Raw genomic sequence first — 20,404 nt, 5'->3', positions numbered from 1 at the left:
GGCGCGCTCCCGGGGCTAGGCCTCCACTCTGCGCGGGGCCGAGCTGCTGAGGTGACCACATCTCCCGTTGGGTTTTTGGCAGTTCACGGGACAGTGCCAGTGCATGCCGGGCTTTGGAGGCCGGACCTGCCGGGAGTGCCAGGAGCTCTTCTGGGGCGACCCAGGCGTGGAGTGCCGAGGTGAGTCCAATGCTCCTGTGCTGCCTGCTTCTTTGGAAATGTCCCAGTGGCCAGGCGCACCATCACCTCCTGCTGCACTGGGACACCCTAGACGGGAGAGGTCCCTGCCAGTGCCCCCACGAGCCTTGGAAGTGAGGGAGGAAGGCATGGTGGGAACCCTGTTCCTGGGGTTTTGATGCCTCTGGGCACGGCAGGGGCCAGCCCGGTGCTTGCCTGGTTTATTTTATTTCTTGTTGGACCCTTACTTAGAAACCAACTGTTAGGTTGCAGTGCTGTCAGGTAATCCTGTGCGGTAAGAAAACATACAGCAAGTGTTTGGGTTTGACAATTGGTCTGGAAACCAGTTTCCTTTGACTTTCCATTGTACACAGTGGAAGACCACTGCCCTGTCTTTGACAGGGAGACTGGACCTGAAGAAACAGTGTTTCTGATTTGGTAGCAGTCTTCGCTCATACTTCAGATAAAAACAGAGGAGGGAGCAAAGACCACGGAGTGAGTTAGCCATAGCTGCATGCCGCACAACAGAGCGCCATGAAGTCTCTTGTTTAGAAAACTGGATGCTCTCTGTCCTTTCTTTATAAACAAGTCTGTTCATTAACTGGAAAAGAAACTTCAAACACTGTCCAGACCAGAACAAACTTGTATCTCTGATCTCTTCAAATAGGAGCCTTTGCCAGGAGGGTTTGCAGTAGATTAAGGTATTTTTTCCTGCAGGGAGGAATGTGCTTGCTGTGGTCTTTAATAAATCTCTTACAATAGAGATACCTTAGAGCCCATTATCTAACCAGATAGGCAGGCCACAGCTACTTGGTTAATGCAGCAGATGAAAGGACTGGGGAATTGTCCTGGTTCCTGAGTACATATTGGGTTTCTCAAGGGATGACAAGGCAGCTTTTTCGGGAGGCTTGTGTGTGTTCTGGTGTGGTGAGGGGTGCTGACCCTGCTAGCTCCAGGGCAGGGATTGTCTCTTGGTATCAGCTGTCTCCATCAGGGTTTATTGATGGAGTCCATCTGCATGCCTTGTCAGCAGGATTTTGCAGCTGTACCAGCATTTCTGGTCTCTCATGGAGTTTCTGCTGCCTTTTGAGCATGTGAAAACCTGCTTTTTAACGTTTCAGAAGTGAAGAGAGGATATATTCTTCAGAGCCTGTTTTTGCCATGCAAGCTCTACACTCTCCTTCCAACCCACTGCCCCTTCTCCCCCCAAGTAACACAGGAGACTTGCTTGGGTGGAAATGCAGATTTTCCTTCAGGATTGCATCCAACAGGCAGTCTCTGTGGCAGCTGGGAGAGACGGTGCCCAGGGCTGAGCCGCAGTAGCCTGTGGCATGATGCCCCGGACAGACTCCGTGTGTGTTCATGGAGCACACCCAGCCCCGCGGCGCTGCCCAGTCTCCCCGGCATGGCGGGGTCAGTGCCTCCCGCCCTGCTTCGCGTCCTTCCTCAGCAGGGAGAGAAGGGACTTCTCAGCCCTCGTTAGTCCCGGCGAGCAGGGGCTGATGTGCCAGCTGGCAGACGTGCAGCCGCCGCGTGGGCAGGTAGCAGCTCTCAGCGGTAAGAGGTTTGTGGGCGAACTGGAAAGCTGTGCCATTTAAGGAGCTGCAGAGCAATGCCCCTGGAAAACAGCTTACGTATGGCCTGCGGCCAAGGTGCAGCTGGAAGCGAGACGGGGATTCGTCACAAAGACAGCGGCTCCAGCTGCAGAGGGATGCAGGGACTCCTGGCCATGGCGTTTGCCACCTGCCCTCGGCAGCGTGCTCGTGCTGGCCCAAGCTTTCGTTACCACATGTGTTGTGCTGCGTTCCGGAAGAAAGTACAAACTGATCTATACAGGGAACAGCAAGAGCTCTGAACTGTGTGAGTATGGACGGTCTTTGCTGCGGGCACTGAGCTGATGGGGAGGTGTAGATGGCAGTCCTGATGACTCCAGGGTGGGAACCGCTGTTGACCAGGGCAAGTGGCTCTGCGGAAGGTTGGCAATCGCAGGGTGCATCACTCCAGGGACAGTAACGTGTGATCTCTTCAGACTGTTGGTGCAAAGAGACAGGAGTTCCCGCTGAGAAGTGGAGACTGGGCTGCCGGCATTGCTGTGACACCCTTTACACATCTTTTAATTGCTATAAAAAGAAAAAAGTGAGGTCAAGTGAACACAAGTGCCTACAAAGAACTCTGGACACAGCTATGTGGAGAGGTACAAAATGGCCCATCTAGGACAAGCGGGGGTCCACAGCTCCCCCAGGTTCCCAGGCACTCACAGCAGCACTGAGCTGTGGAGATGGCCCCGGGGTCCCAGCACGCTCTGCTGGAAACTGGACTCCGGGGCAAGCTTTCCTGCTGTCCCCATGGGTGGCAGTGACCACTGCAGGCTGCTGCCTGTGACTTGTTTTGTAGAAATCTTGGTAAGACTGGAGATGGTGAAGGAGAAGGTGGGGGAGGCAGGTTTTTGCACCTGGTCCGGGTGCTTTGATTTGCAGTCTGTGCTCCCTGTGGTGGACAGAAAGCCTCATCTGGTGTCTGTCCCCAGTGATCGTTCTGGGACCAGACCACTGGGTCAAGTTAAGGTAGATACCTCCGTTTGGGCAGCATCTGGACCCCTCGGTACTGGGGACACTCCCACCACCCACAGATGCCCAGATGCCCACTCACACCACCCCAGACACACCACAGGACTGGGTCTACGGAGCCTACTTATCTCGTGCTTTAAAAAAACCCACAATAGTTACTAATTTAATTTAACATAATGCCTGAAACAAGCACAGGAGATGCCTAGAGGATAGGGAAAAGCCCAGCAAATGTCTCAGCCTCAGGAAATATCTAATCCTGTGAGATATTCGTGAGCATGAGCTGTGCACTGAGCATCATCTGTTCACAGTGCCAGTCCCTTTGCAGAACTCATCTGGCTGTTGCTTGAGCTACGAGCTATAGGCAGCTCTACACGAGCCTGCACGTGAATGTGTGCATGTGCATAAAAATCCTTGCTAAGGTAGTAAATAATGGGATTACAGATTTCATCAAACTCTGCTCTCCCAGGCATTCTGCTGGAGCTTTTCCAAAGCCTGGCAACCAAAGTGCAGGACTCAGCATGCTGAGCTCTGCACCGACTTCAGCCCGCAAAGCACATTTCTGGCAGGAGGCTCCAGGCTCCCAGGAAGCCTCTGAGATGCGGCATGGCTGCAGGGGCGGTTTGAACAATGCCCTTGCACAACAGATATTCGAAATTTATGTGTTGCATGTAATATAAAGAAGATAATTCTACCATCCTTACTGTTTTAGTTGAACAAACAGATCAGAGTGCAGTTAGTAAAAGGAGCTGTATGATATTGGAAGTTAGGTTGTATTCCTATATCCCCTTTGCAAGCAGCATACCTTTGTCCATATTTTTCTGTGTTGGACCTGAGTATCCAGCCCTATTTAATTTTACTAAGATGAAAAAGGTCATGTTTTTATCAAATACTAATTGCAGAGATTGGCAGAAAGCTTTTTTTTTTGGTTTGGGTTTTGGTGTTTTGTTGGGGTTTTTTTTGTGTTTTATAGGGTTTTTTTTTGTTACATACCTGGTGCCAAAACATCTGTTCACTGAAAATTACTCCACTGCCATTTAAAAATAAGCTTCGTAATCTTAATTTAACACCTGGGTCTTACTAGTCATGTAGGCTGCTTTTCGGGATGTGTTTATGGTACAGAGAGAAAGATTAGGAGGTGTTTATTTTCCTTCTGTGATAAGTGTCTAAAGGAAGCCAGACAAATTCTACCCTAAAGGAAATAAATTTTTACTTTGGCTTTCATAATTTCAATTGACCTGTGGTCTTAAAATATTGTAATGTATATTGATTGTTTCCAGAAAACAGCCCCTCTTGGCAAGGTCTGTTAGCAGGTTAAAACGCAGCACAAGCCTGGTCATTCCAGGCTGGGATCTTATCTTAACACTCATACTGAAAATCATAACGAAATGTTAGGAGTTAGCAATATGCTTACAGAGTAACTTGAATCAATAGCTGATTGTTCAGAAATTTGCTAGCTTTGCAAAACTTTCAACCTTACAAATTGCTGAATGGTTTTATCATCATAGTGCCTCACTACCGCTGGGAAATGGTGCCAGGAAATCACGTTTGAACAAACCTTTTGTTTTTTGCTGTGGAGGAGTTAAACATTTGATACTTTCCATCCCTGATCTCAAGAAGTAAAGAAAATATTTATGCGGAAACGATTTCTGTTCTGTGTAGGATGATGCGTGACACTCATTTGTTTCTAGCATCCTACAATAAGGTGTTAAAACACTGCGGCTGATCTACTGCTCTGGTGCACCTTAGTTTAAATTGTCCCTGCCCATGGCAGGGGGGTTGGAACTAGGTGATCTGTAAGGTCCCTTCCAACCCAAACCATTCTGTGATTCTACGATTCTGTGAAATTAAGTGATATGCAAGTGTGCCACATATTAAATTACAGTAGCTTGAATGCAAGTGAGTTCCAAATATTTAAAATCAGACAGAAAGGTAGCAGAGCCATCAGACTAAGTGAAAGATAAAGTGGCTCAGATCTCTGAGCTTGAAGCAGACCACACAAGTTAGTCATTTACGTCTTCTGTAGAAAGCCAAGAGAACAAATCCCAGAGTACATTCAATAAGCACGTATTAGTGTTGCTTTTATCTTTAAGATCAGGAAAAAAAACCATTACCGAAAGAGAAACGCATTGATCAAGGTGTTATAAAAATTCTGTGTGTATGTATGCACATGCATTTGTAAATAGATGCAGCTACAATCTTTTGTAGTCATAAGTTGCTAATCAGCAGATCCTGACTGAAGAATTCGGCTAGAAAATTTCACTTAAGTCAGAGTATGCCACATAAGAATGTCTGATTGAGTTAAACAATTAAAGAAAACAATACGCCCAGTTCCAAAATGACATTTTGAAACAGAAACCTATTGTTTAACTTGGTAAATGCTCCTTTGAAAACCCTCAGATCTGTGACCAGTGATTTCAAAGAACTCTTTTTCCTCTGCTGTATTTTCCATGGGAGGTAATGCAGTGTCCTGCTCTGCTTATCCGGGGACAGATTTGATCCCTCTCTAACTGATCTTCAAAGCAAGCAGCCCAGTCTGTGTTAATGTGCAGCCCTTCACCCCGGCCTTCGTCCTCCCCTCTGTATGAAGGGAGAATAATCAACCATTTGTCTTGGAGGCCGTTTCCAACCCAAACTCGTTAAGGCATCTAAATGTCTCGCAGTAAACTCAGCATCTGTGTGGTTTTATAGTACAAAATGAACCACTGTTCCCAACTTCTAGTCATGTGAGCCTAAGTTAGGCGTTTAAAAAGAGCTTATAGGACTTATCTTTCCCTGTTCCACAGATACTATGTTAGGTGGAGTATAAAGTCATTGCTAGCTACTGGGTAGTATACAAAACACTTCTGCATCCTTAGACGTGCCTGCGTGTTTTCTGTTGTTGGGGAGAATTAGATAAACCAGGCATATGCTAAAATTAGATGTGGCTCAGCTACTCAAGTGTTAGATCAGACGTTAGAGCGTGCTGGTTAGAGCTGGAATCTCCAGAGCCAAGCTGTGCTTTGAAGATTGTGTTGCCTTTGCCTGCTTGAGTACCTCAGAAGCAAAACTGCTGTAACCGAGAGGGTCGTTAGCATGGGGCTGCCCAGAGCTGCCTCACATGGTGGCCATAGGAATAGCTGGACATTAACAAAGGAGGTGGTAGAGGAGCCTGAACTCTGCTGTGGCCAGGTGTGATGTTGGGGTGCTTTGGCCAAAACCAATCCTGGGCATGGCATGCTGGATCTTTCTGCCGCGGTGTTCGCTCTGTTTCTAGCAGGTGATGGAAATCAAGGCATCTCCTGTTTTCACATCCCAGTTCTTTGGCAGGAATAATAAAATGTCACAGGAATCCTTTCGGTGGATATGCACCCTCTGTCACGAACGATGGATGTGTAACTTGGCACAAGGTTATTCTTCCATGAGCTGTTTGCCAATCCTGTGCTAGCCTTTTCCAATTCTCCTCTCCCTTCTCATAGATAGTGCCATTGTCACTGTGCTTTTGTCCCTTTAGGACAGTTTCCTCTTTGTCACTTTAGGACAAAATTGGGCCCTGAAATCCCATAGAGACTGAAGCCAGCGGGTGCTTGGTAAGCAGGCGTTGCGTAAGGCAAAGACGTGAAACCTGTGCACTGAGCTCTTTGCCTGGTGGCCCACGGTGTTCAAGGTGCTCCTCGCTGCCTAGAAGGCTTTATATGATCTTGTCCTAGGCTTGCTTACTTCTTTTTGAGAAGACACCGCAGCTGAAGTCAGTTGAGGGTTTGATCCCCACTGTGCTATAAAGAGAAAATGCTCTCAGCAAGTCTTGGATGTGCTCCGTGCCAGGGTGTGAAATGGCTTTTTGGTGGTGGCCGGCACATGGAATATAGAACTCCTCTGCTAAAGTTGGAGGTCGTGTTCTACGTGGCCTTGGAAGGCAGAAGAGTGGTTTCTGTGGGTTGCTAGGGTCACCTAGACTCTAAACCCGACAATCGCGCGTAACCGAATGCTGGCACGCACGTGTCATTGGTGAGATGAAGAGGTTTCCTCACAGGGTGTGAGCTGTAAGAGGAGCAGTGATGCTTTTGTGAGAATTCACGAAATGTTTCAGTCAGTGCCACAGTTAGGAGTTGTCCGAGGGCTGTAGCTAGAGATCGTGCCACTAACGTGAAAATGCCTCCCAAATTCTGAAAATGGGAAGAAAATAAAATCTTATTTCAGTTCTGAGGGAGGTTTTACCTTGTTTTCCTTTAGACTCTGATTTTATTTCAAAATAGAGATAAAGTTATCTCTTCAGTGGTACCTTTTGGTTTGAAAGCTGATGTGGTCCTGTGCGTGGTTAATGACTTGGGAAGACCAGAAGGAAAGAGCAGGTATGAAACCAGCGCTTTTCAAAGGCGTTTTCTGTAGGTTGGATTCACACTACTGAAAGAACGCAGAGCCAGCATTGCCTGCTTCTGGGCTCGTTAGAGAATCCTAAACCGGATAAATAACCCACAGTAGTGTTTCCAGCCACCCTGAGCAATTTCCTCGTGGGTTCCACAAAACTCAGTTTGGAATTTTTGTAGAATTCTAGAAACGTGGTGGTTCTTTCAACTGAACAAATGACTTGGCTCTTTATCATCTCCCAACAGGCAGCTGCTGAGTTTGGGTTTTCACTTTGCAAACAAGTTAGTACTTAAATTCTCCTCTCCCATTCTCCGAGTTAGTACTTAAATTCTCCTCTCCCATTCCCCAGCATTTTCTAGCTCCGGAGATTTTGGAATCCACATTACCATGTAAATGCTGCTAAAGCCACGTCATCTGCCTCTCCTGAACATGCAGGTATTCAGGAGTAGAATTACCAACATGGATTTTTTTTTTTTTTTTTTCACTTTAAGCTTTTTAAATCCTCAAGTAAATACAGTGATCTGATTTGCCAGCAGCAAGTTTTCATGTAACTTGATCACATCTCAGAATCTTTGAGGAAAAACCCACATGCCATTTAGCCTCTTCCTATGCAGAGGAATTTGGACAATTCATCATTATACTGAGACCCTTATTAGTTGACAGGAGGGTTAACTGACCTCCTCCAAACAGGAACTTGCAGTTTGCCTGCAGGGAACATATTCCATGGCAAGTTGACTACTTAAGCACTTTCGATGTAAAGTAAAAACAACCTCTTGTGTCAGGGTATAATTCAAAGAACAAAGGATCATTTTGCTCAATTGTGCAGGCAGCAGAAGTTATTTTTGTCTCTTGCCTATCATATTCACATTGTACAAGAAAGTCATTCGGTTGAGGAGCGATTTGTCCTGCTGAGGCTCTCTTTGTGTCATTTTTGAACTGAAGACCACCACTGTGTTTTGCCATTGAAGCAAACAATGCACAATCTTGAAAACGGCTTTGTGTTTTCCCCTTTTTTTTCAAGGGGGCATGTGCTTGGGGTGTGTGAATTGATTTATGGACCTTTCTGAACCATTAACCTCCTTCAAGGATGCCTGGTAAATCAATGTGTGAAGGCTTTTATCAGGTCCTTTTCCTGTTCAAGGAGTGGGTGCTTGACCCGCTTCGTATGTACTCCACCACGATGGTGGGTAGGTGACCTGCCTGTTTCCAAGGCCTCTCTTTTCATCCTTTGCTGCCATCCCTTTATTAAAAACCTTGGAGATTGGTAATTTCCTCTGCTGCCGCCACTGCCTGTGTAATTAAGGAGGAGGAGAGGTCAAGTGGCAGCCTTACTGCAAGGAAACGCTTCTCCTGATAGTATTATTGTGTGCAAAGGGGGTCTGTGCTTTTAGAAATTACTGTGCATCAGTAAGTTAATTGAATAACTTTTCTTCATGGAGGGTTAGTGCCAACATGCATCTGTATTCTAAAAGCTTGTTAAAAGAGGGTGTTGCCCAAACCATACCACTGCAGTTTGGCAAACACCTGGAGCCCCTGGGTCTTGCCTCACTAGCATTTAAAAATAGTCAGGTGTTCACAGTTAGAAATATAAAATAAGAATGAAAGTTTGTTTCAGTAAGGTATGAATACTAACTCCTGAGTTGGTGCTCAAAGTGTGGAATAATTGTAAAAAAATAATAATCTGTTAATGGTCCTCATTCCCACTTGAGAGTGACAAGCAGAGTGTAGGCTCTTGGTCATTAGTGCCTGTGTTGGATAAGACTTCTCTCTCCTCCCTCAGACAGGGCTGCCCATGACCACATTCTTTGTTCTGTTCTACTTTTCACTGCCGATTTTTTTTTTTTTCCCCATTTGCTGTATACCCAAAACATCAGCCTAGTGCCAGGCTCCTCGATGCATGTTGTGAATGTTTTCTCACCATCCGTGGCAGGAGCACGTCCTGAGCCAGGCCCTGTGCCTCTGCACAGGCTATCAGCCACCTTTGAAATCATCTCTGTTCCTGTTGCTGCATACATGTGTTGTGTACTTCTTTGAAGCCACTTAAAGTTTTGGCACCCACAGTGCCTCGCAGTAGGGAGCTCCACCACTTAGTTCTAAGTGCTGTATAGTCAACTATCTCCTTTTACTGTGTTTTTTGTGGGAGGTGCAGGGGAGGGTGGTTGATTTTTTTTTTTTGATCTGCTGGGTTCCTTGGCTGACCCCTGCTCCTGGGCTGGAGAAGACAGTAATTGGTTGTCCAGCCACCTTTGAAATCATCTCTGTTCCTGTTGCTGCATACATGTGTTGTGTACTTCTTTGAAGCCACTTAAAGTTTTGGCACCCACAGTGCCTCGCAGTAGGGAGCTCCACCACTTAGTTCTAAGTGCTGTATCGTCAACTATCTCCTTTTACTGTGTACTGTGACAACAGTAAATGGTTGTCCTTGTTCACTTTTTCTATTTCTTCCATGTTTTGCTGTGCCATGTCCCTGCCTGTTGTTTCTTTTCCTGCCTGGAAAGCTTCACTCACTCTTCGTTGTAGGAGTGAAACTGGAATCTTTGTCTTGAATTGCTATCCAACTGACATCCAAACATCACAAGAAGCCCCCAGCCTCCCTCCATTATTATGCCTGTTTCTGAGATATGCAAATCCTGGTCTCCCCTAGAGCTATTTGCTTGTCTCTCTCCCCTTTCACATTCCGCCCTGGTTCCCCCGTAACCAAGCAGACATCCACAATTAGCTGATGATAAACCAGACACCACTTCAATACGCATTTCCCTATTTCAGTGTCATTTCCCTCACCTTGGCCTTCACACATGCCTTCTTTTTCCCCTTCCAGCTTGCGACTGCAACCCTCGTGGCATCCAGACGCCGCAGTGCGACCGCGCCACGGGGCAGTGCATCTGCAACGAAGGGGTGGAAGGGCCGCGCTGCGACAAGTGCTCCCGGGGCTACTCGGGCTTCTTCCCCGACTGCGTGCCGTGCCACCGCTGCTTCGCCCTCTGGGACGTGATCATCGGCGAACTTGCTAATAGGACCCAGCAGTTCCTCGATAGGGCTAATGCTCTCAAAATCACTGGAGTCACTGGTCCATACCAGCAGACACTCAGCACCCTGGAGGAGAAGCTCAGTGAAATTAAAACCATCATTGCTCAAAATCCAGCTGCTGAGCCCCTGAAAAACATTGGGAATCTCTTCGAGGAAGCAGAGTGAGTATGGTCACAGTTACAGGGGTAAGTCCAGCGTCGGAAGGAGCTGGGAGTGCCAGTGAGTTTGGATTTGCTGGGGTGCCTGATGGCCCAGCTCCGCTCCTCCAGCCCGGCGAGGCACGCTGCAGCTCCCGGCGCTGGTGGAGTGCCTTGCCATGCTCGGCACCGGCAGCCGGCATCTGTCCCACCAGAAACCTGGCCAGGGAAGGCAGCTACCCTGCTCTGGGCAGGGGTTGTCCTGCTCCCACTGCCCCCCAGGCAGCTAATTACTGTGGAGCCACTCACTTGCCTTGCCCTCCCCTGGGGCAAAGGACAAAGCGCTATTATGTGAGAGAATGAAGAGCGGAGAGATTAGATTCCTGGATTTCCATGTGTTGCCGATGAGTTGGAAACTTGGGCTTCTTTCTGCACTATGAGCGTGTGTGTGGGGAAGCACCAGCTTTATAGCACGGATTGTTTCCATTTTTCTCAGGGTAGGAGCTTTGTTTTAGGCCTAAGCCCCCAGAAGATGGTAGTTTGTGCTTTTGGAGATGGGGCAGCTTAACATCAAGCAGGATTACGGGTGCTTTCTTGCCCTGTGTGCTCCAGCCTGCTTTTGCATTGTAAAGGGGGCTGCACAAAGCAGAAGGGCGAGGATTAAAGCACAAATGTCTCAATTAGGGATATGCTTGTGCCCTGCAGCTCCCCCTCTCCGGCTGGAGAGCTGGGGGTTGCTGCTGCATTTGGGCTCTGCATGCTGAGGGAGGTCAGAGCAGCTGTGGAGCTGCTTTTCCCTAATATATGTGTGTGCGTCTCTGTTCCTGCTCCTCGCTGGCTGTATAGAAGTAGTACTGGGCTTTGAAGGAAAACAGCAGGCTGTTGGGCTGTTAAGGGAGCTGTAAATTGATCACAGAGCTTAAATACTGCCCAGTTCTTCAGAATGAGGAAACACTGGGAGCGGTGGGATCGCCATGGATGGGAATAGCTTCCTATGCCCACTTCTGCTCTGCAGCAGCATGGATGTGTAACATACGCTTGCCTTTCCTTTTAGGGTTATCCCGCTAGCTGAAGCCTCGCTGAGGCCCTGCTGAATGCTGAGGGCGGGAGGTTTTCCTTCCTAGCCCTAGAGAAACGGCTGGCGAGGGGGCATCTTTACAGACGAGTTAAAAGAATCCATTGTATTAAAACGAAGGCCTCCCCCGCCCTCTCCCCCCTGCTTCCTGAAGTTCAAATCTGTCCCATGAGCTCGTAGTAATCAAAACTGCATTTGTAGCTGTGTGGGATGGGAAGCAAATTATGTATGGATCATAGTAGTCAACCCTGACCTATGCAGTTGCCACGATACAAGAGCATTACACCAGGCCTCTGGAATCTGCCTCCAGTTAATCTTACACAAAGCAGCTGTTTTCTGAGCAATTTGGTGCTTGGAGTTTATAAACGTGCTGTAGATTAAAAAGTAGTTTTGGGTGATAAAGGAAACAAAACCGTGCTCTAGGCAGGCATGTTGTTACAGATCACTTACAGCTCCTGCCGTGGGAGACGCTCAGCACAGCTCCAGCCACCGCTGCTAGTGAAGTGAAGCACCGAGGCTTACAACCAACCCTTCCTCTCCCCCCGTTGTGTTTTACAGAAAGCTGACAGCAGACGTTACGGTGAAGATAGCCGATGTAGCAGAGAACCTGTCGGCCTTAGCAGCGAAGAGCAATAGCACAGACGCCAACTTGAGCGCGCTGGAGACAGATGCCAAAAGCCTAGACCGTGTCGTGAAAGAACTTGCAGAACAGCTAGAGTTCATCAAGATCTCGGATGTTCGGGGTGAGTGTCACAAGGAGGGCGAGAGAGCAGTGGGGTGGCCAAAGATTTAATCACTGCACGGTTTTAAATACCAGGTTAACCTTCTAACTTGCAGTAAAACACAGTTCCTAGGAGGGCGGCTTCTTTCTGTGTATTAGCAGAGCCGCTGATGCAGTGGGAATTTTGGGGTTGCCCCCTCACCCCCTCTCTCTCCCCTTGCAAAACCAGCTCAAGTTCTTGGGGCACAGAGTTGTCTTAAAGGCTCTTGATTAATACATTTTAAATGAGACAAGACTGCTGAACGTGGGACAGATTCCGGGGTACACCTGGACATCTCCCCGGCTCTCCCCTCTCTGTTAAAGTGCTGTTTCTGGCTGGAAAAACTACTTGGGTCTTGGCGACTAAGAGCAGTCTGTAAGGGCTCAGTTCTCCCGAGCCACCCAAGCCTTGCATGCCCTCTGGCACCTTCAAATGGGCCAAGAATGGAAATTTGCTGGAGGAAGAGGAATGTCACCAAATTCTTTGGAAATTCTGAAAGCTGACCTCATTCCCAACTTGAAACAAAGGATTTTTTTTTTTTTAATTTCCTGCTTTGCAGGAAGTCTGAGATTTTTTTCCAGTGAGCGTGGGATTTTGCAGAGCGAGGCAAGTAGGATGTAGAAGGGGGGAGTCCCTGGCCTGCAGCTGCAGAGGAAAGCTGCCCCGAGGTGCAGAGTGTGGCCATCCCCGTGGGGTCCCTCACACCCGCTCAAGGCCCCTCCGGGAGTTGTGCGAAACTTAACAGTTCCATAAATCAGCATCATCCATCAAGCAGTTGTTAGGAAATCTCTGACCGGTTTCCAAGCAGTGACTCCAAAAGCCAGATATCCCAAGGCGAGCAAGAAGAACTAACAGGATAAGCGAATCCTTAGAAAACGGACTGTTGCCCTGTAAACCTAAAAGGCTGGATCTCCTTTTGCCGGGAGGGCAAGCAGATTTCAGTCACTAGGGTCAGGGAAAGGCTTAACTTTAAAATCCAGCAAACCTGACACGCTGTCAGCCGAGTCAAAAAATGAACTGCTTTCCCCCCACACACCAACAGGCCCAATGCTGCCATCCCTGCCACGGGACTGAATATAGCTGCGAAGGCCGGCGTTTCATTCCACTCGATATTCATCTCGCTGACCCTGATGTGTCATCTGCCAGCCCCCATAATATGTGTTTCTTTGGGTTATTTAACAGACTTCTGAGCAGCTCCGTCTCATTTCTGCAGGAGCCTTGGATAGTATCACCAAGTATTTCCAGATGTCCCTGGAGGCAGAGGAGAGGGTCAATGCCTCCACTGTTCACCCCGATAGCGCCGTGGAGCTGTCAGCACGAACGCGGCAGGAAGTGGAAGACTTAATCAATGAGAAGGAGGCCCAGTTCAGGGCTAAACAAGAGGAGCAGTCGCGCCTTCTGGATGAACTCGCAGGCAAGCTGCAGAGCCTTGATCTCTCCGAAGTGGCTGAGAAGGTACGTGGCTGGGAATTGCTGGTGGAAATCCTGTAGCAAAAGTAAAGTTGAGATTGTGAAGAAGCGGCGGGCAGGGAGGACCCGTTTAGAGCTTGAGTGTGAGATTGTTCACGAAAAGCGAAGGTTTGTTGGATGATGGCGTATGTTGTGGGCTAGAACAGGGCTGTTTCATCAGTGGGCTCTGAGACCTACTGGCTTTCAAGCACCAGCCTTTCGTGTTGGTCTCCCTCGTACCCTTCTCAGCCCTGACAAAGCACCCATCTTTTTGTCACCCCAGCTCAAGTCCAAAGCCCTTTGCTGTGGACAGGCCTCCCGTGTGCAGAAAAGTGTAGCGAGTCTGCCGGACTGAGAGCCCATCCTCAGTTCATCCGCTTGCTTTCTCCAGGCTACTCTTCCTCTCTGCCGCTCCGTGGGGCGCACGCTCTGCCTGTGCAGCACCCGGCTGGGCAGCCCTTCTGCTCATGCCTTCCTTGGCATCATCACATTCCCGTCCTGCTTCCGACAAGCAGAACTTACAGGGAGCTGGAGTCAGAAGGGCATTTTCTCTGTTGAAGCTGCCTGCTCATCTGTAAATACGATCAAGGGTGGCTTTTTCTTGGGAGAGGCTGGGTGTTCCCTCGATTTTCGCTTTGAAGTCGGCCAGCTGCATTCCGAGAACAATCCCGTGTGAAGGCAGGCTGCAGGGGACTGCTCATTAACTCCCCTGGGCTGGACAGGCCACTGTTAGGGGACGAGTTCTTCACACGCTGAATTGTCCCCGGTCCTTTACCACTGTGACCATCCCTCCCGACATCCCCAGCCCTCCTTTTTTCTCAGGAGAGAAGAAACATTTAATTGTTTAGCTTCCCTTCCACTACATTCCTTATTAACTCTTCCCGAGGACTGAAAATCTCGGGTAGATGTTTATCAAGGCCATAAACACGGAGTTGCTTGGAGGTGGAATCACGGGACACCAAAAAACCCACCTTTTTGCTTTCCAGCTACTGCTGGGTTGCATGCCAACCAGGTAAGAGGGACTCATTTACACTTCACAGGAGCAGCTGCAGCTAACTTGGCACAGCCCCGTGGTTTTCCCAGGGAGGGAAAAGAACCTCACAAGAATGGGGAATTTTCCAATCTTCCCTCTGGCTGAAGCAAGTCCTGAGTGATTTCATTGCCCAAACAATTTCAATATCAGCACCATTGTACTGTGAATTACCCACTTTTTGGTCAATAGTTTTGCTTTTTTAGAAAAAAAAGAAAGTCTACCCTGACATTTTCTATGGGAACACAAAATTCACAATTGGAAGGTGTTCTGGAAAGATGAAATCAGAGCAAACATTTGGGCTAAGATAATGGAATGGCTTTTTAAGGGAGATGAACCAAGTTTCCTGTTCAACTTGGAGCATTTCAGCTGCTGTTACGTTTCTGGGGCATTGGAACAAAGGAAAAGATACTAGTCTGATAAGGAAGAAAATGTTTGGTGCAAACAGCTTCTTGGGAGGGCCAGTTTCTCCAACAGTAATGAAAACTAATAGCAAACAAAAGGCATAGGGACAGTACTACTCCCAGCTCGAAACCAAAGCTGAGGGGCAGATGAAAGATGGTGTTCAGGAAAAGCAGATGCTGAAAGCGAGGCAAGGTTTCCCTCAGAACCTCCGTAACTTCAGCATCGGGGAGCGGTGTATCTGCCACCCAGCTAAAGGCAGGGGGCACAGGAGACAGACTGAGGTCATTCTGGCTTGGAGTGTAGTTGGGCAGCATCCAGCTCCATCCCGCTCGCAGCTCAGCAATGGAAACAAAGCTGGGACCGTTGCCCCTGTTGTGTCTCTGCAGACGTGTGGCACGCCCGCTGGAGCCTCCTGCGCCGAGTCCCTGTGCGGCGGTTTAAACTGTCGGACAGCCGATGGCAGGAAGAAGTGTGGAGGACCTGGCTGCGACGGGCTGGTAACCGTAGCTCACAGCGCCTGGCAGAAAGCCATGGATTTCGACAGAGACATCCTCAGCGCGTTGGCAGAAGTTGAGCAACTCTCCAGAATGGTAACGCGCCCAATTGTTACGTATTTTAAAACATCTTTCAGTTGTAACACAAGTTTAGACACCGGTTGACAAAGCGTGTGCCTGGCTTACTTCAGAATGCTTCTTTTTGGTTGTGTACCTTCATCATGCTTACAAAGATCCTCAGAAAGGGAGCTTGCTAAAGTGAAACTTCACGGACACCTAAACATTAGCCTTGTTGTTTAAACTAGCATTGGTGGTATGGATCACGGCCAGCTTTTAGAAGTGTTCTGTGAGTTTTATGAGAAAAAGCATTTCTCATTACTATCACCTCTGACTCCAGCTGACTTTTGGTTTTAAACTCGCCCTTAAAGCGTAAGCAAAGATGCAATCAGGCCTTCTGTGTTCCTCTTTAGGTTTCTGAGGCAAAGCAGAGAGCTGATGAAGCAAAGCAGAACGCACAAGAAGTTTTGCTCAAAACCAACGCTACAAAAGAACAAGTGGACAGAAGCAACGAAGACCTGAGAAACCTTATTAAACAGATTAGAGACTTCCTCATGCGTAAAAACCTTAAATTATATTTTAATTCTGGGTATATGAAAAACTATCTTCAGCTCTGAATCATCTAAGGGGTAGTGCAAGCGCTGTGCGTCATCCCCCCGCTTTCAGCCAGACTCAGTGTGCACGATGAAACCTGGAACCAAGAGAAAACCAAAGACAATAGGAAAGTGAGAGCCAACTGTGGCATGTTATGTTTCAGCTGAGGCTGCTGTACTGCTGCAGCTTGCCAAGCGTGTTCATGAGTGCTGGCTAGAAAGACAAAGTACTGTTAAAGGGGAGCAAAGGCAGAAACGGAGTTTCTCTCTGTAGGAAAGCAGGCAGAGGTTAAACACAGGCCTCGTTCGCTAGCAAGCGGCAGCAAGGCAAACCCATTCCTTCCCTGTTTGCACAAGGCCGAGCCTACAGTTAGCACAAATACACTTAGGTGCAGCTGTTGGCTTCATTTCCTGTGGGCTCGTGTCTCCCCCCAACAGCCCCAGCATGGTGTAGCTAATCACCAAGATCTTCAAATGGCTCCCAAGAGAGCTAAGCCAGCAGGGCCTGCCCACCTGCCATGCCTCTCCTGAGAGGGAAGTTTCACCCTAAGGAAGCAGTTTTAACACTGTTTATTTTCTGTAAGTCAGGGGGAGGAACTTCTCCCATGATTTTCCTTCCTAAGGGAGCGGTTGGACAACAATTTGAGTACCGAGACTTGACAGAGGGAAGCGTTCACTGACTCCTTTGTCACTTGTGTCTGTCCACTAGAAGACAGCGCTGACCTGGACAGCATCGAGGCGGTGGCTAACGAAGTGCTGAACATGGAGATGCCGAGCACTCCCCAGCAGCTGCAAGCCCTGACGGAAGATATTCGTGAGCGTGTAGAAAGCCTTTCTGATGTCGAGGTCATTCTGCAGCAGAGTGCTGGAGACATTGCCAGGGCAGAAATGCTACTGGAGGAAGCTAAAAAAGCCAGGTATGCAACCCTGTTCTGTATTTGCTGTTTCCTGTCACCTATAGCTGGAAGGAGTGTTTCATTTCATTGTGTCAGAAAATGCAGAGTTCAGCTTACCCTGATGCAGATTCCCATCCCTTCACTGACGGGCAAAATTGCCCCTTTGCAGTGTAGGACTAGTTCTTTCTCCAGTTCCAAGTAAAAGCGTTTTTAGCAGCAACATGGTTGTGTTCCACAGCAAAGGTGCAACAGATGTTAAAGTCACTGCAGACATGGTGAAAGCAGCACTGGAAGAAGCTGAAAAAGCTCAAAATGCAGCTGAAAAAGCCATTAAACAAGCTGATGAAGATATTAAAGGAACTCAAGACCTGCTCACCTCGGTGAGTTCTTTAGGAGTATTTCTTAAGACACAGAAACAACACCGTATATTAAAGTTTGATATTTAAAAACTGATGCAAGCCTGTCTGGAGAAGGCTCTTGGGTACCGCAAGTGAAAATAAATCTAATCCACTCTTGCCTTCACAAACTTCCAAGTTAGAATGACACAGGCTAGAGGAGCATTTAAAAAAAGAAACAAAGCTTTTCTCACCCCTTATCCTGCACAATTAAGTTAAATGAGCAGGATTGTAGCTCTAACACGGTAAGTGTGCCAAGATCCCTGGAGAGTCGCACCACAGTGGTAGCGTATGGGTGTAGCCATGCAGTCAGTGTCAGCCACCGCTGCAGCACGAGACTGAATGAAGGGAATGCCAGATTGAAATCCCTGTAGTCTTGGCAGATTCCGAATCCTCAGGCTTCATCTCATAGCCCTCATGAGACCACAGTGCTATCTGCACCCATGGAGCTTGGCCAGCGCAGGCAGCTTCACAAGCCCATTATTACACGATGGAGTCAAATGTCAAACTTCGGGTTTGCCTGTGCATTAGGCAACGCCTGCATGTGTAATACAATCAGGTATTTTTTAACCGTGTTCCTTAATGTTTTTGCAGCCCCATATATACCCAGCCTTCCAGCAGTGGGCTTTCTCATCCTAACAGCAATTGGCCATTTGTAACAAAACTAAACCACTGGGGTTTATAGCAGATCTATGGACCTGAGCTGACTCGCTGATCACAGCTTTCCCAGAAAGCTTACTATTATATCCAGTGTCTTTTTGAAAGTGTAACTGTTGTCCCTCTTTCTTAGATTGAATCAGAAAATGCCGCATCCGAAGAAACACTGAACAATGCTACCTTGCGTCTCTTTGAGCTGGAGAAGAGCGTTGAAGACCTTAAGCAAAAGGCTGCTACAAATTCAGAGAACGTGGACAGGATAGAAGAAAAAATTGTTAATGCAAAACAAAACGCTGAAGAAGTTAAAAAGGTGAAAAGCTCAGGAATGGTGCTAAGGGAGAGCTAAAAAACCTCACCCCAGGTTTGGCTAAAGGAACACTAGTGAATACCTGTGATCCAGTTCATTTATTGGTCAAGTACCAGGGACAAAAAAAAAAAAGGCACTTCATGCACTTACCAAAGATAGCTGCTTTTTACTTTTTTTGGCACCAGATAGAGAGAGAAGAAAAGAGTTGGGATGTTTTTAGGCCCTAAAATAGCTGCAGGAAACCTGTCATGCTGTGACACCATCAGCCTTTCATAGTTGTTTCTGTCCCTCAGCTTTACTATCTGTCACAGAACTGGCAATTTTTTTTCCCCTTCCACAGAGTATTTCTGGTTCCAAGACAATGACAGGTTCAGGATAAACAGGCCAGAATTTAGCATATACAGAGTCAACCAACAAGAAAAATTGTTATCTCAGTATAAGCCAGAGTCATTTCTAAATATCAGAGATGCAGAATTTGCTCTGCGACCATATGCCATTGCTCCCAAGGGCTGCTACGCACCTTCGTAACAGCAAAAGAATGCTCTGTAACAATTGACAAACCTGCCGAGGGAAGTTTCGTTGCTCCAATCTGTTGTCTATAGTTAGCCCATGCATCTCCAGAGAGGCATTTTTCTGCCAGGAGAGATGGATAATACATCAAATCAATTCTTTCCAAACACTAAGTAGTATTGCAGGTGGCAGCCAAGTAAACACAAGAGACTTCCAGTACTGCCGCAGCTCGTGAACTCTAATTCAGCTGGGTGACAGATCTTAATCCTATAACCTCACGGAGAGCAGCAGAGCTGAGAAACCAACCTCATGACTTCTGCAGCACCTTCACCAACGCAGACCAGGCAGCGTAGCTTACTGAAAGAGTGACAAGGGTATTCCTCCCTAAATGTCAGCATTCAGCCAGAAGCAGCGCCAGCTCCTTACCGCATGCAGCTTCCCAGCTGTACTGGCCATGGCTTTCGTTCGTTACAGAACTGTGTAACTGAATCCCATAAAACCTTGCCAAGTGTCAGTATTAAAGCCATAAAGCAGCCATAGATCTGCAAAAAGGGAAACCAGGGAGTCTTCACCCCAGTTCTTAAAGCTTTGAATAGTAAGCAGGAACCAGCCCGACCCTGTTTGTGCTTTTGTTAACCGAGCTAACAGCCTGTATACAGTCTCCCTACGCCCGGATGAGTAAAGGCGAGGCAGGAAAAGCCAACTCCTGCTGCGTTCCCTTTTGAGTGAGCTCCCTCTTGTGCTTCCATCTGGAACTACAGGTCCTCAACACCGAGCTGAACGACAAATACGGGAGAGTGGAAGATCTCATTGCGAAGAAGACAGAGGAGTCGGCCGAGGCTAGGAGGAAAGCTGGCATGTTGCAAGATGAAGCTAAAGCCTTGTTGGCACAAGCGAACAGCAAACTCCAGCTACTCAAAGGTAAGGCTCTTCCTGAGGAGGTAAGCTGTCAGAATACGAAGCAATGTTACGCTGTTAAACTGGCTACTCATCAGCAGTAAGGGGAAAAACGGAAAATAGTTCTTTGTTATGGAGGTTTGATGCGCTTTCTGTGTTCTTATGGACACGCTCCCGTCCTTTGTATCAAAGATTTCTACGAAAAAGCTGAAATTTACAGTGAGACACAAAGTTCTGGTCTGGCACCTATCACTGCTCCGAGGACTGCTCCCGGGAAGGAACACAGCTACCATGCTTAGGACAGGACAAACCTGTTCAAGCAAGACCCCCATCTTCAAACAATACTCCCCCCAACCCCAGGAAGCTACTGAAACAGCAGGTAATCAGGCTACATCAGTTCCAGCTTACAGATTAATTTAACATTCCCCATTGCCAATTGAAGTTGATTGAACCAGGAGGGGGAAATCTGCCCATAGCTACCAGGGAGGAACTAAGTTTTCCTTCTGTTTTTGCCAGGCCAGGAGCTCATTCTTCCCTTTAGCTGCTTCTGCACAGTTACAATGACTCACTGAATAGTCTTAACCCATAACAAGCCAAAACACCTCACTGTTCTGTAAAAGCCACCAG

At 47.7% G+C, this 20,404-nt stretch overlaps 1 protein-coding gene across 1 annotated transcript in view; it reads left to right on the top strand.

Annotated features, from left to right (window-relative positions):
- Positions 1–82: 82 nt before the first annotated feature.
- The window catches only part of LAMB1 (laminin, beta 1), a gene marked incomplete at its 5' end in the record, with an annotated part of 21,040 nt that continues 718 nt past the window's right edge, over positions 83–20,404 (top strand). Inside the window, 10 exons of the mRNA XM_010156805.1 lie at positions 83–179; positions 9,906–10,275; positions 11,885–12,069; positions 13,301–13,542; positions 15,358–15,561; positions 15,936–16,080; positions 16,825–17,032; positions 17,250–17,391; positions 18,197–18,373; positions 19,642–19,801. Of these exons, the coding sequence (XP_010155107.1) occupies positions 83–179; positions 9,906–10,275; positions 11,885–12,069; positions 13,301–13,542; positions 15,358–15,561; positions 15,936–16,080; positions 16,825–17,032; positions 17,250–17,391; positions 18,197–18,373; positions 19,642–19,801 (1,930 nt within the window). The remainder of the gene's footprint in view (positions 180–9,905; positions 10,276–11,884; positions 12,070–13,300; positions 13,543–15,357; positions 15,562–15,935; positions 16,081–16,824; positions 17,033–17,249; positions 17,392–18,196; positions 18,374–19,641; positions 19,802–20,404) is intronic.

This window comes from Eurypyga helias, unplaced genomic scaffold (genome assembly GCF_000690775.1).
Source record: "Eurypyga helias isolate BGI_N326 unplaced genomic scaffold, ASM69077v1 scaffold24968, whole genome shotgun sequence".
NCBI classification, from domain to species: Eukaryota; Metazoa; Chordata; class Aves; order Eurypygiformes; family Eurypygidae; genus Eurypyga; species Eurypyga helias.
Note: the sequence above shows the minus strand (reverse complement) of the source record. Positions and strands in the feature narration are given on the sequence as shown.